Source organism: Prionailurus viverrinus, chromosome F1 (assembly GCF_022837055.1).
Source record: "Prionailurus viverrinus isolate Anna chromosome F1, UM_Priviv_1.0, whole genome shotgun sequence".
Taxonomy (NCBI): Eukaryota; Metazoa; Chordata; class Mammalia; order Carnivora; family Felidae; genus Prionailurus; species Prionailurus viverrinus.
This window is the reverse complement of record NC_062577.1, coordinates 65457679-65474278: the sequence shown is the minus strand read 5'-3', so window position 1 is coordinate 65474278 and position 16600 is coordinate 65457679. Positions and strand designations below refer to the sequence as shown.

General features: G+C 57.1%; 1 protein-coding gene across 7 annotated transcripts in view; it reads right to left on the bottom strand.

Moving 5' to 3' along the window:
* Positions 1 to 16600, bottom strand: part of ARHGEF2 (Rho/Rac guanine nucleotide exchange factor 2) — a 38214-nt gene that overhangs the window by 17328 nt on the left and 4286 nt on the right. For 2 of the 7 annotated variants that reach the window (XM_047839926.1, XM_047839927.1), the window contains exons 3-5: positions 12174 to 12291; positions 11545 to 11584; positions 10303 to 10396 (exon numbers count right to left, since the gene is read on the bottom strand). In XM_047839926.1, the coding sequence (XP_047695882.1) occupies positions 10303 to 10396; positions 11545 to 11584; positions 12174 to 12291 (252 nt within the window). Of the gene's footprint in view, positions 1 to 8; positions 1075 to 6232; positions 6426 to 6637; positions 6690 to 10302; positions 10397 to 10644; positions 10751 to 11544; positions 11585 to 12173; positions 12292 to 16600 lie in introns of those variants that run through there. The other 5 variants (XM_047839930.1, XM_047839934.1, XM_047839932.1 and 2 more) reach the window with 5 other exon arrangements.

The following is a 16600-nucleotide window of genomic DNA, read 5'->3' as shown; positions in this document are numbered from 1 at the left end:
CAGCTCACCAGCGCGTTCCAATCCATGGGAGTTAGCTGCTCTGATAACCATGACAACGGGTGTCGCGGGCTAGGCAGTCACGGTGGGGGGCAGGAGAGCCCCTTCTCAGATTGGCTGGAGGGCAGAATGCCTCCACTGTCGCCCCCCACCCAGAGGTCAGGACCCCACTCGAGGGTCCCCGTGGGAGGCCAGAGCCTGGTCACTCCTCCTCCCTGGGCTCTTTGAGGAAGGAAACTCAGCCCACGGGTCTCCTTCCTTCCAGCAGGAAGCCGGACTTTTATTCCTCATGCTGCCCTCCAAAACCTAGGCTAGTGCCCGCGGCCACTGCCCACTCCCATCCCGAGCCCCTTCTGGCTCCACCCTCCACCCTCTGGCCACGACACCGGTCTTCCGGCTCCGGCAACACGGGGCACAGAGTACCTTCCTTGGGGTCCCGGAGGCTGGCATCCCTGTCCCGGCCTTCCCTCCTCCTGCAGCCCCAGCCTCTGCAGGTCAAGTCTCCTCTCCTCTGCCCCTCAAGTCCCTAAGCTTCCCCAAGAGCCCGAGATGGTGGGAAAATGGGCTGCCTTTCTTCCTGCCTATTCCAGGACCTTCCTCAGTGGTCACCTCAGACCCCTGGAGTCCCTGTACAGAGAGGGTAGCACACAGGACAGGGGCTGGCAAGACCCGCCCCACCCGCCCCCGCCAGATTTCCAAGCTCTCAGGAACCAGAGTGGGGCTCAGATTGCTGAAGCTGAGGGCAGGCGACCAAAAGTGGAAGACACTGCCCAGGGCCTTGGGACAGAGGATGTAAAGCCAGGGGACAGCCCTTGGCCTGGGCCCTCTCGGCCCCTGCACACAGCAGCTGGGAGGCTGGGGGGAACCACACTGCGCTGGTGCGGGGCTGGTGCTCCGGGCTCGGGACAGAAAAGGGAAGTGTGTAGGAGCTGAGTCAACAGCACAGTGGCCACAGTGCCTAAGGCCTCTGCGGTCCAGGGTCCTCCCCTCACCCCCGACTCAGAAGCTCCAGGTCTGTCAGCCAACAATCACAGCCTGGGGGTCTCAGGGTCTGTTCCCCACTTCCGATCACCCACTTTCCCCCCTCCTCCTCCTCTTCCCATTTCCTCGTCTCCTCCCTCCTCCGGGTCATCTCCCCACCCCCAGCCTTCCCCTTCTCACCCGTTCCCCCCGCCCTGCTCCCAGGCCTGGTTAGGGAAGCTGACTCCTGTGGTCCTGGCCTCCAGTGTTCCAGGCCTCCAATTTTCTACGCTGGTACCTACCCATCTGGACCTCTAGAAAATTCTCCCTTTGGGCTAACTTCACCTGTCTTGCCCCAAATTATAGCTCCTTAGAAGATCAAGTCCTCCTCGGAATCACAACCGTATAGGACCTCAAAGACCAAGTGCCTGCATCTCTCCCCTTGCCGCACACCCTCTCTCCCCTGCACTCCTGGCCTCCTCCAGGACACCGATGAGAAGTCTGAACGCTCACTGGGCTTGAATTGAAAGCAGCAAACCAGCAAACATGAAAATCACACGGGAAAAACCACATCTGGAAGGGGTAGCGGTGCGGGTCCACCCCGTGCAAGTCCCCTCCCCACCCCCTGCGCCCTCCGCCACCTGGAGGCTCCCCCTGTACAGAGGCAGGGGAGGGAGGGCGAGGACGCGCAGCCAGAGCACAGGGCTTCTGGGCCCTTCCCTGCCTGCCATCGACGCCCCACAGAGGACCCAGACCCTCTGCTCCCCACACTCACCCTCTCTCCGAGGGGCCCCCTCTGTAGGTGAGCCAGCAGCGGGCAGCAGCCACAGCAGCACATCCCACCTCGGGCAGCTAGCGGCCCTGGCACCGCCTAGTGCTATTGTCCTGTGGCAGCCTGTGCCCGCCCCAGGGCTCGGCCAGGGGGACGGAAGGACCCAGGACCCGCCACTGGGGGGAGGCTGTCCCTGAGACACAGTGAGTGGTGCCCGCCTCTGCATCCTACTCTTTTCCAGGTATTCTGAGGACGGTCCCGCTGGGCTCCAACCCACCCGCAGGACAGCCTGTGGGGCGAGCACTGGGCCACGACCCCTGATCTACACTGGCCGCGCCGAACGTGCAGAAGCCCTTGCTTCGGGGCTCAGTCCTCCGACTGGTCAGCCCTGCTCATCCGCCCCACGGAAGCCTGGCGTCGGGAGGCAGGGAGGAAGGCGCACTGGGTCGGTCCCCTGGCTCGGCGGCCTGTCCAACAGGCACTGGGCGCACATTTGCAAGGGAAGGGAGGACGATCGCGAGGAGGGACGGCGGGCACTGAGGCCCGGGGTCCAGCAGCACCCTCACCCCGCTCCGGGGACCCCTCAGTCCTCACTGGAGCACCCCCCCTTCTTTCTACTCCACTTCCTTTGAGCCTAGACCCTGAGGGTTTCCTCTGGGGGCCCGGAGAGGCCGACCCAAAGCTCCCCTCCGTTGTCCCTCCAGATCGCGGCCGCTTGGGGGCAAGAAAGGCGAGGGGACGAGGGCAGGGTCCCCGTCTTCCCCCTGCTCCGCACTGTGCCTCCCTCGGCGGCGAAATGAGGAAAATGGTGCTGTGTGTGAGGAAGGCACTGGGAGCTGGGCTCCCTGGTGGGCAGCAGTGAGTGGCAGAGCCCCCCAGGCAGGTGGGCGCCTCTCCCAGCAAGGCCCCGTCACTCATTCTTCCACCGGGCGTCCACGCCGCGACCTCCGGGGCAGTCATGTGGTGCTCAGAGCCACAGCCCCTTCCTCAAGATGGTGAGGCCCCTGCAGGGTGACCAGAAGGCACCCGAGGGTCCCGCTGGGATCCAAGTCACCTGCGGCTCAGCGCCTGACCAGCCGGGGCGCAGAGTCATAGGCTGTGGAGTGCACGGGGTCGTGGGGATGGGGGCTTTGGGCAGACAGAGGGTGCCCGGCCACAGGACTGAGAGGAAGGCCAGGCTCTGCTCCTTTGTGAGCTTCCCCGCGACAAGATAAAGGCAGCAGCCCGAGGAGAAGGTGGCCAAAGCCGGAAACGTAACACAGAAAGACATCACCGGACACACAAAGGCACTTAACAAATGCTTGCTCGATGAATGAGAATGACACGCCAGACAACGGGGGCGGAGGGGGCACACTGGCGGAGCAGCAGAGGGGCGCTAAGGGCCATGGGGAATAAAATCAGGCCGGGGACCCTGCAACTCAGGCCTCCTGGACCCCAGCCTGCCCCCTGCCCGGCCACACCTGTCGGGTCAGGAGAGAGACAGCAGAGGGGAGGGCGGGGGGGAGAGGCAAACAGACGGGCATTTGTGCAGGCGAACAATAGCCGTGCCAGGACTCCCTGCCCTCCTGGCACAGGGCAGGCCGGCTGGGCTGGGAGGGGGCAGCTGCTGCCTGCACCCCCTCCCCCAAGACACACAAACAAACCCAGGAGGGTCCAGCCAGCTTCCCTCAGCCATATCTCTCACCAGCTCCAGGAGCCCTGGCCAATCTGCTCACTCAGGCTACTAGACGGCCCTCAAACCAGAGACGGAAGCTAAAAATGGAACTGCTTCCAGAAAGCTCGAGCCCCCTAATCTGGTGACCGCGGCTCAAGACAGTAACCCAGAGCATCTGGGGACAGACAGCCACACACACACACTCAACACAGGTCACACGCTTGCATGGGATTCACACATTCAGATCTGTCCCCTCCAGGATCCAAGGTCGGTTCCAGGGAAGCCAGGACTGAGCTCAGGCCCCTCTCTCTGTCCTTTGCTGAGCCCAGCTGGCCCTTCCCCAGGCACCAGCAACCCCTGCAGCAGTGACTTCCCTTCCTCGGCTCGGTCCTGAACCTCCATGACCCTAGAACCTCTTCCTGTGCCCCTAAAAGCTTCAACCACCCCGGGACCCTCAGTTCCTGCAAAACTTCCTTACAAAACTGCCAGCCAGCCGGGTCAGCCCCTCCCTGCTCACCCAGCCCTCCTCCCTGGGCCCAGCTCCTCTCCCAGTCCATCCTGCACACAAAGCCAGCCACCTCTCCTTACCCAGAACAAAGAAATCGCCTCTCCCTCTCTCCCACTCCACCTGCCCCACACACGCCAATGCTGGGGGCCTGGAGACTCCAAGGGGACCCCAGCCTCCAGGGCCGTCCTGGAGGCCCCTGCTGGCCCCTAGACAGGAAAGGACCCTTTGTTCTGACACACGAAGGTTAGGATTTGGGTGGGGGAAGAGCAGGGGGCCAGAGGGAAAGGGGCCTGTGGGGTCTGGAGCCAGGGAAGGTAGGAAGCAGAAAGAATGGGGAGTGGAGAGAAAGGGGTGACGGGAACAGACACGTGGGGGGGGGGCTGCGGTCAGCCTCTGTGAAGCTGGGAGGAACGGGGTATCCTCCCTCACAGTTTCTCCTTTTCTGAGAAGTCCCGGGTGTCAGGCAGGGAAGGGGGCAGGGGTGTGGGCTCAGGGCTTGGTCTGACCCATCCCTCCAAATAGGTAGCAGGGCCCCTCTACTTCCCACCACAGTATAAAAAGAAAGGAGACAGCTGGTGCGCTGGGGGAGGGGGAAGAGGGGATCCAGGGTTTGTTGGCCAAGCACCAACTCCCCCCTTCTGTAACCACAGCTTTCCGGAGGCGGCCCTCCCCTTCCGACCAACCCAAACCGACAACCACCCTCCTCCTGCGGCGCTCTGCCCTCAGATCCACCCACTCAGTCCCCCCCCCAAGCCCCCACTCCCCAAACCACAGCAGGCCCCAGGACAGAAGGCGCCCCAGTCCCCCCGCTACTAGAAAGACCAAGGCATGAGGACCCAGGTATCTGGCCCCCCAGCTCTTTCCGATGAAGAAGGACTCCAGTGTCTACCCTTCCAGAGGCCCTGTCTACACCCCTCTCCAGGTCTGCCCCCCACGGCTCCCTCTTGGCTTTCCTTTTTAGGGTGGAACCAAATTTCCGTGGTTTCAAAAAAACCTCTCCGCCCCCCTTTGGCTCTACTCCAGGGTCTCAGCTCAAACGGTTGAAAAATAAACAGACTCTCAGGGCTGGGGCCTGGCCGGGCCGGGGTTGAGCAGAGCCCGTCTGCCACCCCACGGCTCCAGCACACTTCCTGTCTTAGGCTCTGCTCAAATCCCCAGTTGCCTTCCTGTTGGCAGAATCTCATCCCGGCCCCCCCGAAGGGAAAGTTCCAGGATGGAACCTCTCCCAACTTAGCCTGGAGACAGGTAGCCACGCTAGGAGTTAGGAGGAGTGTGGGAGGGCTTTCCACCATTTTCCAGGGCTCCCAGAGGGCACTGCCCCCTTGCTGCAAGCACCGTGGGGGTGATGGGCACTGGGGCAGAGGGAAGGGCACTGGGGGCAGGGCACTGGCGGCAGAGGGAAGCCAGAGATTAAACCAGCTATTGGCGGGGGCCTGGCCCTCCTGATAATGGGTACAGTGCGGGCGACCTGGCTGCTGGGAGGCGCTGTCTGCATGCCACGGGCTGCCAGCTCTAACCTGTTCACGGACACCTCATTTCCCCGGGGTCTGGGGTGTGCAGAGGTCATGGCCTTGGAGAGTGGGCCTGGCTACAAAGACAGGGATAAAGGATACTTGGGAAGGAGCGAGGGCCAAGGATAATTATACCCCAGACTCTGGAAATGGAAGGTGAATGGGTCCCAGGATGAAGAGTGAAGGAAGGGCTAGGGAGAGGAGGGAGGAGGGGCGGCAGGGGCACAGAGCCGGCCAGCCGGTCACCCTCGGGGTTTCACGCAGGGAGAACAGGGGGCTTGGAAGCTGGCGGGTCACACAGGGACGGCGACCCGAGGCCCTGTGTTCCAGAAACAGGTGTGCCCAGGGCCCCGGAGGACGGAGGAAAGGATCCCAACTACACAAAGACCTCTGCTCCCGGCGCCTGAGGGTGATGGCTCCTGGGGGGAAGTACGCCGTCCCGACCCCAGCCACCCGCCTACCAGAGGGGAGAAGTGAATCACAGCTGGAAAGTCCATCTGCGGGGGGAGGAGGGGCTGACTTTTGTCTGGGGGGTGGGGGGGCGGCGGCGCGGGCGGGAGGAACCGGGAAACCACCCCTCCAGGCCCCTGCGCCGGATGGCGGGGACAAAGGGGGATGAGCACGCCGGCGACCGCGGGGCGCAGGGGCCCCCGGGCCGAGGGGAGCCCCGCCGACACGCGCACCTCCCTCCTCCCGCGCGGTCCCTTCCCGGAGCAACTTTCTTCCGGGCGGTCGGGCCGGGAGGGGGTCGGGGTGGGGGGCGGCGCGGGACGCCCCCCGGGGCCCGGCGCTCCCTCCCGGCCCCGCCGCCCCGCGCCCCCAGAGCCCACCTTGCTCGCCAGCTCCCGGCTCCGCTCGGTCCGCGCGCGCGTGAGCGACTCGATCCGAGACATGGTCGGGGCGGCGGCGGCGGCGGCGGCGGCGGGCGGTCCCGGGACAGGAAGGCGGCTCGCGCGCGCGGCCCCGCGCAGTTCCTCAAACGCGAGCCTCCCCGCGGGCCGGGGGCGGGGGCCGCCGGGCCGGGCCCGGGGCGCTGGCCGCCGCTCGCCCCGCCGGCCCTGCGCGCCCTGCCCGCGCCCTGCCCGCGCCGACCTCTACCCGGGAGCCCCGCGGCCCCCCGCCCCGCGCGCTCTGCAGGGAGCCCCGCCGCCCGCGCCGCCAGGCCCCGCGCGCCGCTGGGGGCAGGGCAGGGGGAGGGCGGGGGAAGCGAGGGGAAGCGAGAGGCCGGTCTTTACCGGGCGTGGAGGCGAGGGTGCGCGCCCGAGGACTCTCCCGCGAGCCCCCCGCCCCGCCCCGAGCGGCGGCCGCCCCCGGCCCCGCCCCCGGCCCGAGCCCCGCCCCGGCCCCGCCCCCGGCCCCGCCCCCGGCCCGGGCGCGGGCCCCGCCCCCTCTCGGGAGGCCGGGGAAGTCCTTCCTGGTGTCTAACCCCGCTTCCCTCCGTTGGCTGTTAGGCCGGAGCCGAAAGGCTGGACACCGGCCCGCCCCCGCTCCGGGGGGCACTCAGGGCCTGGCCAGTCTCCCCACAAGCGGCGGCGTGCAGTGGGGCATTGTTTCGGGGCCCTCTGCCGCAGCCTGAGCCACCCTCCACCTTTGCCGAGTTTCCTGCTGCTGCAAACTTCCTCCCCCAATCTAACTATAATCCTTCACACTGCAGTTCATTTCTGCCTCTCAGGCTCTCGCATTTCTCTGCAGAGCCTTGGGGCAGAGCATCCTGTGTCTGCACGGTCCTGCCTGACTCTGGTCCCAAAAAGTGTAGGGGAAGGAGGGAGAGAAGGCCCAACCCAGATGCCGCAGCTCCCGGCCCGGCTCAGAGGCAGCTCCAGCCAGTGTTTCCAGCCCAGCTCAGCACTCCCCTTAGGTGCCAATTTTAGCCTCTGCCACTATTTTGGGCTTCGCTGCCTCACCACTGGCTGAGCCCGTTGGGCTCCTCACCCCCAGCACCACCTCCACACTGCTCCCCTAGCCTCCCTCCTGCCTAACAACTCTTTCATCACCTCCTTCCTCACCCATTCCACTGTTTAAGAATCCATGTACCGCAAAGACCAGAAAACAGGAGAGGGGATAAGCCCATTTCAGGCCGGATGGAAATCAGAAAGCAAAAAGGACTTTCCCAGGGCCAGGAGGCAGGCTGGTTCGCCCAGGCTTGCACCTGCGGGGAAGACCTTATGGGAAGGCCCTAGGAACTCCCCCAAACCAGAAATCCTGGCCCAGAACCCCAGACTTGACCTCCCCGCAGTGAGCAGGCAGGGCTGAGGAATGTACTAAATTTAAAAACAGAACAGACAACCAGAAGCCAGAATCTTCGCCTGGTGGCTCCACCCACTGGGGGCCCAGAGACCAGGGGTGGGCCAGGACCTGAACTTTTCTCCCAGGCCTAGGGTGGGAGAGTGCCCCAAGCAAAGGACGGAATCTTAAAGGGCCACACTGTAGTGTGGGCACCCAGTGGGCGGAGCCATGAGGCCAGGACCCGAATCGCAGGGTTTGAGGGAACTCTCAGGCCGGCCTCAGACTCAGGTCTCTGTGAAGGAAGCAGACCTAAGGCTCCAGCCCTTTCCTGCCTCCACCCCCATCTTCAGTGAGCTCTGTGTCCCAGCCTGGCCCTCGCTCAATGCCCACCTCTTCCGCTTAGGAGATGAGTGGCCAGGAAGGGGGTTTGGGAGTGGGTACAGGAAACCCGTCTACCTTGAGGAACAGCTGGGCTTTTAGAGAGCTAAGCCTGCTGCCTGACTTAATTTTCATCTTATGCATCCCGGGAACACTTCCAAACCCAAACCCTTGCGTCGTCATCTCCCTATCCCCGCCCTACTCCTATCCACTGATACTTCCCGTTATTTTCAGAAATTATTTTTTAGATACCCCATAACAAAAGGCAACCCGAATTTCTGCCAGAACCTAAAAGTAGCCACCACCAGAGCCCGAAACTCTTGACCTTGGGATTGTGAGTTCAAGCCCCACGTTTGGTGTGGAGATTACTTTAAAATAAGAATCGTCAGGGGTGGCTCAGTCGGTTAAGCATCCAACTTCGGCTCAGGTCACGACCTCACAGTTCGTGGGTTCGGGCCCCGTGTCAGGCTCTGTGCCGACAGCTCAGAGCCTGGAGCCTGCTTTGGATTCTGTGTCTCCCTCTCTCTCTGCCGCTCCCCCACTCACACTCTGTCTCTTCTGTCTCTCTCAACATTAAAAAACAATTTTTTAATAAAATAAAAGAGAATGAAAATCTTTTTACAAAGCAACAACAAAAAAGCTTTGGGTCTGCAATACGGCCCTGCCTCCTGGTAACTGTAGGATCTCAGGGAAGTAATGGAGCCGCTGCGTTCGTTGTCTTGTCTACAAAATGGAGATTAAAATACTTATCTTTGTCAGAGTGTTATGAAAATGAAATGGGATGGCCTCTGGAAAAGTGTTTTGTCCACTTCGATGACTCTAGTCAAATAGGAAGGAATAAGCCACTTCCTCTCTCCAGCCCCGCCCCCTGATGTTGACCTGCCAGGCGCAGTCCCGAGCTGGGAGGAGGGGAAGGGGTTTAGTGAGGCAGGCACACGCACTCGTGAGTGTGGAACAGCACTGGGCCGGAGACCCTGGTGGGGAAGGGCGAGTCTGGCCAGACGCTGACTCGCTCGGGCTCTTTCCCGCTGCCTATCCGGGTCCCACACTGCCCACACCCCCCTTCACCTGGTTACTTTACTTCTCACCGAACTTGGGCCAAGGGTGGACAAACGCAGAAGACCCCTGGGGATCGGGATGCCCCCCACCCCGGGCAGCACAGACTCCCCCTGCGGGGAAAGAAGGCAGCTCCCCCAGCACACTCTCCTACCCTGAGCTAAGAGAGCTCCTGAGGACGCTGGCCGGAGACCCAGGTCCCTGGAGAGCTAAGTCTCTCGTGGGAGAAAAGAAGCTTCACTGCCCCACTGCCCTCCCCACCCCCGGCTTTAAGATTCCAGCCGCTCCTGCTCAGACTGCCTGGTCCCCTGCCTCAACCCCCCCACCCCACCCCCTCCGGCCTGTGGTGAGAAGGTGCTAACCAGCGGGTTTCTCCTCTGCCTGACCCGGAGGAAGGCCAAAAGGCTGGCGGGGGAGCAAGCCCCGCCCGGCCCCGGGGGGCGAGGGGTGAGAATCCCGGGGCTCTTCCAGGTGAATATGGAGGTTTTCTCTGCAGTCTTTCTCCATGCTCAGCAGCCGCCCCAGGTTGGAAGGTGCATGCACACTTGGGGAGGCCCCGAGAGGAAAAGGGGGGTGCTCATTCTGCCAGGAAATGGAGAACGCGGAAAGGCATTGGAGCAGCAGCCAGAGCTCCTGGTCTCGCAGCGCCCCGGGGTCGGTAATAAGGGACCCGGGAGGATAGCTTCACCTTCCCGGGGTCAGAACTGGACGTGGCCCTACACGCGTGGCTGTGCGTGCGTTTCCACAACGTCGTACTTTCCTGGTTCCCACGCTGCCTGGGGTCTAATTGCAACTCCGGCAGCTGCTGTACCCACCCATACAATTCCGAGTGGAAAGGCACTTTGCAAACCCTTATAGACGCTCCGAAGAAGTAAAAAGTAGGGCCGTAATTATGATCATTATCCTTCTTCCCCAGTGGTTCCGATCCCTGCTGCCCACCTCTTAGCCACGTGAGGCCGGAAGAGAGGTAGGGCTCAGCCACTCTTCCCCTCTCCCAGCTGTCCACAGCTGGCTGCGGAGCTGGAGGCAGGGGGACAGGGGGGTGCAGAGGAAAGGTGACCCTCCCCCCATGCAGGGAGGGAGTCTGGGAGAAACACCACGTGCTTCTTCCAAACCTGAACCATTGCCCTGGGTGTCGGTCTCCCGGGGAAGCTGGGGACAGAGCAGAAGGTGGGGTGCAGAGGAGGGGAACTGAGGAGGGCAGGGGGGCCAGGCCTCCTGCTTCCCCGCTGACTCCTACCTTGGCCTTTCCGGTCATGCCCAGGAGGAAACTGAGGGTCCGGCGCAGGGGGGAGTCCGCCCAGGTACCTGAGCCCCCTTCCAGTTGGCTACAGCTGCAGAGAGAAAAAGAAGAGGTGAAGGGCTGGAGGCTGAGCTGGAAAAGAAAAGCAAGATGTTCCCGGAGAGATGGTGGACGGAGGCGCCATGCCCGGAGGGGAGAAAGGAGGTCCGAGAAAGGACTGAGAAAGCCCCTGGCCCCACCCCCACCTCCCGGATGTGCACGGCTGCTGCCCAGGCACCTCAGTGTGTGAGGAAAACTCCGGGCTCCTCCCAGATAAGTGCAGACCCTCCCCCTTCCTACCTAACTCAGGCCCGGCCTCTGCCGGCACTGCTTCCCGACCAAAGATGCGGGGTGAGGGCCCCCCAGTGGGGCATGTTCCCCTCAAAACACAAGAGCCCTGTGTACGACCCTCTCTGCTGTGTGGAAAGGGCCTCTGGGCCCAAAGCCAATCAGGAGTGGATTTCCTGGGATTTCATCAGCCCCATCCCATGAGCTAATCCCAAACCCAGAGCCAGGAGGATGTGTCAGCTAGAGATTTTCAGGGTCACAAATCAGAGCTTGGCATCTTAAAGGGCCCTGGCTAGCTCATCCAGCCGCACTGTCTGGGAGGGCCCGGCCGCTCTAACCAGGCTTCAGCTGCAGGGGCCAAATAAACAGGTGCCGATTTTGTGTGCTGATTTTTCTGGGCACCGAAAACTCCCAGGCTCCCGCAGTTCCAGGGCTGGGCCTCAGCCCCTGCCCTCCCACCCAGGGCTCCACAGCCCCTGCCCAGCTCTCCGTAGAGCCACTCCCCTCTGGTTATGATCTGAACCTCCAAGTCTGATGCATGGGGTCCTTAGTCACCGTGTCTCCCTGAGACTGTCCAGTAGCTGATCTGCCCACCCCCCTTCCTGGCCTTGACAACTCCCTCTCCCCTCTTCATCTGACAGCCTGGGGTCTGGATACTACTTTCCTTTCCTAACTGCTTCACTCTCCCATGAGGCTACTGGGAGCCCTGTAACCCTCCCTGGCCACTGAATGAGGAGAGGGTGAATTCTGTAAAGCTCGGGGACAGGGCCTTTTGGAGGCCTAGGATCAGAAATGTTAAAGGGAGCGATGTTTCAGGAAGCAGAGACCCTTGGTGCTACAAGATCCGTGGACCAGTCCCACTGCCCCTCTTCCATCGGGGCCTCTGAAGGGCTCTGGGTCTCCCAAACTCACCTTCGGCTGAGGTCAGTGGCGGAGGGCTGGCATAAATTCCCTGCCAACGCAAAAGGAGACGAGAAGTGTCCGGCTAAAGCCAGACAAAGACGCCCGGGGCTGCCTCCCCCACCCCCTCCACCTGGATCAGGTTTCCATGCTGCAGGTGCATGTGACCGGCACTGGAGTGGGGGGGGGGGGGGGGGTCTGAGCGGCGCAGAGCTGAAGAACTGAGAGGCCAGGGAGCAGAGCACGGGACCCTGTAGAGCAGGGGGTGGGAGCCTGAGTCTCAGCTCCGTCTCTGCAGAACCGAATGGAGACAGCAGAGGTCTCGCACTGAGCCTCCAGTGCCTCATCTTGAGGACAAGGTACATGGCAGGTAACTGTCCTTCATCTCCTGTGACGGGGAGGGGGGGCAGGGGAGGGGGACTGGAGAGCCGCACTCTGTCCTATGTCCTCCTTCATTGGAAGGAGAGTTCTGAATTCAGACCTCTCATTTGAATAGAGGCATGTTGGTGTTTCCAAGGGTGTGTGGTTAAGCAGCACCCAGGACACCCAGACTCTAAACGGCTGGCGGTGGGCGGTGAGGGACGGTGGTGAGACAGACAGGGGAAGGGGCCACCACTGCCTTGCCTCCCACCTCCACTCACCAGCCGGGTCGGAACAGCCCAAGAGACAACTGATGCCACTCATGGACGCAGACTTGGAAAGCATGCCCGTGGCCGAGCGGTCCAAAGGGCCAACGGATGGATGACAGCAGCTCTGACCCTAGAATCGCATCAAGAACCCTCACTCAAAGTCAGGCCTCACCCCTCCCGCTCCCTGTGCCCTTCTTCCCTGTCCTCCACACCTGCCACGTTCCACCTGAAATCCTCGGGAAGTTAAGCCCACTGTTCGGCGTGCAGCACTCTGCTGCAATTCGAGCCCAAAACAGGAAACATCTTAGAAAAAATTTACACTGAAGGGTTTCCAGAGGTGACAGACTCAAACTATGGAGGCCAGGCAGGTAATAAAAACAAACAAACAAAATGAAATGAAACAACAGAGACAGTCTGGATTTAAGACAAAAGGGAGTAGGAATATTCATGAACCACACACCCAACCATTAGGAAATAAATATTTTTCTCAAGCCTCTACGAAGCACTTCAAAAACTGGCCACATATCAGGCCAGAAGGCAAATTATTTTTTATTTTTTTAATGTTTATTTATTTTTGAGAGAGAAAGAAACAGAGCGTGCGTGGGGGAGGGGCAGAGAGAGAGGGAGACCCAAAATCCGAACCAGGCTCCAGGCTCTGAGCTGTCAGCACAGAGCCTGACGCGGGGCTCGAACCCATGAACCCTGAGATCATGACCTGAGCCAAAGTCGGACACTTAACTGACTGAGCCACCTAGGCGCCCCAGAAGGCAAGTTTTAACACATTTCAAATAATCTGTATCATAGAGATCATAGGAAACAAGCCAGAAATCCCCTTCCAGTGGATCGGATGAGGGATCTGAGATGTATTCACATATCAAAATACTAACCAAAAGTGAAAATGGGGGTGCCTGGGTGGCACAGTCAGTTGAGCGGCCGGCTTCGGCTCAGGTCATGGTCTCGCAGTCCCTGAGTTCGAGCCCCACGTTGGGGGGCTCTGTGCTAACAAAGAGCTCAGAGCCTGGAGCCTGCTTCAGATTCTGTGTCTCTCTCTCTCTCCCCCTCCCCTGCTCATGCTCTGCCTCTCTCTGTCTCTCAAAAATAAATAAATGTTAACAGAAATTTTTTAATAAATAAAACTTAAAAAAAAATGAAAATGAACAAACCACAGCCCACCCTACAATATGGATGAATCTCACAAACATAATATTGAGTGAAAGAATCAAGAACACAAAATGTATATGCTGTATGGTTATACTCATAAAGTTTAAAATAAGCAAAACTAGTTAATATTGTTTAGACTTGCATATAAAGGGGGTAAATCTGTTAGGAAAATTGAGCTTAAAAGTAAAGTGGGGTGCCTGGCTGGCTCATTTGGTGGAGTGTGGGACTGTTGATCTTGAGGTCATGAGTTCGAGCCCCACGTTGGGTGCAGAGATTACTTAAACATAAAATCTTAAAAAAAAAGAGTCAAGAAAGTGGTCATCTCTGACGGGAAAAAGAGGGCTATGGATGCAGAGGGACACAAGGACCATGTAGGTTTTAGTGACACTCTAGTGTTTCTTGTGTAAGCTGGGTGGTTAAGTGGCTATTTTCTTCCTAATGGTTCATTACATTCTACAGGTAAGTTTTATTTTTTATTTTTTATTTTTGCTATATATTTGTTCTGTCTCAAAAATGTTTTCAGTTTTAAAAAGTCTCTATAGATTTACAAAATTTAAAACACTCTTCTAAATAGACTTACTGGACAAACAAGAAAGAAATCATAATGGAAATTTGAAGATAGTTTATGACATGCTATATTTAATGAAAATACTATAGAACTACAGCACAAAACTTGTGGGAGATGGCCAAGGTGGTATTTCAAGGATAATTTATAGCCTTCTTTGAAAAAAAAAAGTAAAATAAATGAACTATGCCCACTTTTTTTTTTTAATTTTTTTTTAACGTTTATTTATTTTTGAGACAGAGAGAGACAGAGCATGAACGGGGGAGGGGCAGAGAGAGAGGGAGACACAGAATCGGAAGCAGGTCCAGGCTCTGAGCCATCAGCCCAGAGCCCAACGCGGGGCTCGAACCCACGGACAGCGAGATCGTGACCTGAGCTGAAGTCGGACGCTCAACCGACCGAGCCACCCAGGCGCCCCAAACTATGCCCACTTTAAAATTGGAAAAGGAACAACAGAACAAACTCAAAGAAAACAGGAAAGATATAATAAAGATAAAACAGACATCAGGGCCCCTGGCTGACCTAGTCAGTAGAGCATGTGACTCAGGATCTTGGGGTGGTAAGTTTCAGCCTCAGGCGGGGTGGACAGATTAGTTTAAAAATTTAAAAATTAAGGGGCACCTGGGTGGTTCAGTTGGTTAAGCGTCTGACTTCAGCTCAGGTCACGATCTCACGGTTGGTGGGTTTGAGCCCCATGTCGGGCTCTGTGTTGACAGCTCAGAGCCTGGAGCCTGCTTGGGATTCTGTGTTTCCCTCTCTCTGTGCCCCTTCCTTGCTAGTCCTCTGTTTCTCTCTCTCAAAAATAAATAAAAACATTAAAATAAATAACTAAATAATTAATTAAAAAAATAAAAATCAGAAATCACTGGAGCAATAAACATAAAATAGGATCAATAAAAGCCAAGAGTTGTTTTTAGGAACAGGTAAATAAAACAGACAAGGCTGCAGAAGAGTGATGGACAGAGGGCAGGCATGAATTGAGGGAGAATGGGAGAATAGCGTTGGCAGTGCGGTGACTGGAAAGGCAGGAGAAGGCTGCCCACGACTTGCTGGCAGCAATTTGGAAGATGCAAGCAAGACGGGAAAATTCCTTTTAAAAAAATGTGTGTGTTTGTATCAATATCTATATCCATATAACTCACCAAAACTGAATCTAGAAGAAATAGAAAGTCTGAATAGTCCTATTAAAGAAATGGAATTGGTAGTCAATCTTTCTCTAAGCAAAACACACTGAGCCAAACAGTTTTATAGGCAAGGGACGGGTGTCTCGAGGAATAGGTCACTGAAATCTTATGCAATCTTCCAAAGAATAGAAACGAAAACCCTCCAACTCTTTCTCTAATGCAAGTATAACCTTAATTCTTAAACTGCGCACAGGCAGTCTGACAAAGGGAGATTTGGGGCCAATCTCTCTTATCAACATAAGTACAAAAATCCCAAACAAAATATTAGCAAACTGAAGTCGATTTTAAATGGGTACAAATTGTGGGGTACCTGGGTGGCTCAGTTGGTTAAGCGTCCAACTTCAGGTCATGATCTCACAGTTCATGGGTTCGAGCCCCACATGGGGCTCTGCATTGACAGCTCAGAGCCTGGAAACTTCTTTGGATTCTGCGTCTCCCTCTCTCTCTGCCCCTCCCCTCCTCATGTTCTGTCTCTCTCTCAAAAAAAATAAACATTAAAATAAATAAATAAATATACAAACAAACAAACATTTTTAAAAAAGGAATAGGAGGGGTGCCTGGGTGGCTTAGTCAGTTAATTATGCAACTCTTGATTTCAGCTCAGCATGATCTCACTGTTCATGAATTTGAGCCCCACATCGGGCTCTGCTCTGACAGCTTGGAGCCTGGAGCTTTGGATTCTGTGCCTCCCTCTCTTTCTGCCCCTCCCCTGCTCACACTCTTTCTCTCTCTCTCAAAAATAAATAAAACATTAAAAAATATTTTTAAAGAATGAGATACCTCTAAGACACCCACCAGAATGACTAAAATTTAAAACTTGAAAACAGAAGTATAATATACTTAAGAATAAACCTATATTTTATAGAAATCTAAGATCTACACAGAAAAAAATGATATTGCAGAGGTGTACTATTTTCATGGATAGGAAGAAGCAATTTTGTACAGATGTCAACTTTTCCTAAATTACTCTCTAGATTCATTGCAACTCCAATTAAAATCTTAAACACTTTTTTAAATGTTCATTTGTTTTTGAGAGAGAGAGAGAGAGAAAGAGCGTGAGCAAGGGAAGGTCAGAGAGAGAGAGGGAGACAGAGGATCTGAAATGGGTTCTACTCTGAGAGTGGAAAGCCTGATGTGGGTTCCAACTCATGAACCGTGAGATCATGACCTGAGCTGTAGTCAGAAGCTTAACCAAGTGAGCCACCCAGGCACCCATTAAACATGTTTTAATGCATGTTTTGCATACATGTTATGCTTCAATAAATTTTTTTTTTATTGAGAAATTTGGGGCAGGGGTACCTGGACGGTTCAGTTGATTAAGTGTCTGACTCTTGATTTCAGCTCAGGTCATGATCCCACAGTTCGTGAGTTTGAGCCCTGCACTGGGCTCTACTCTGACAGTGTGGAGCCTGCTTGGGATTCTCTCTCTCTCTCCCTCTCTCTCTGCCCCTCTCTGCCTCTCTCTCTTTCAAAATAAATAAATAAACTTTTTAAAAAACTTAAAAAGCAAACACAAGAAATTCAGGAGT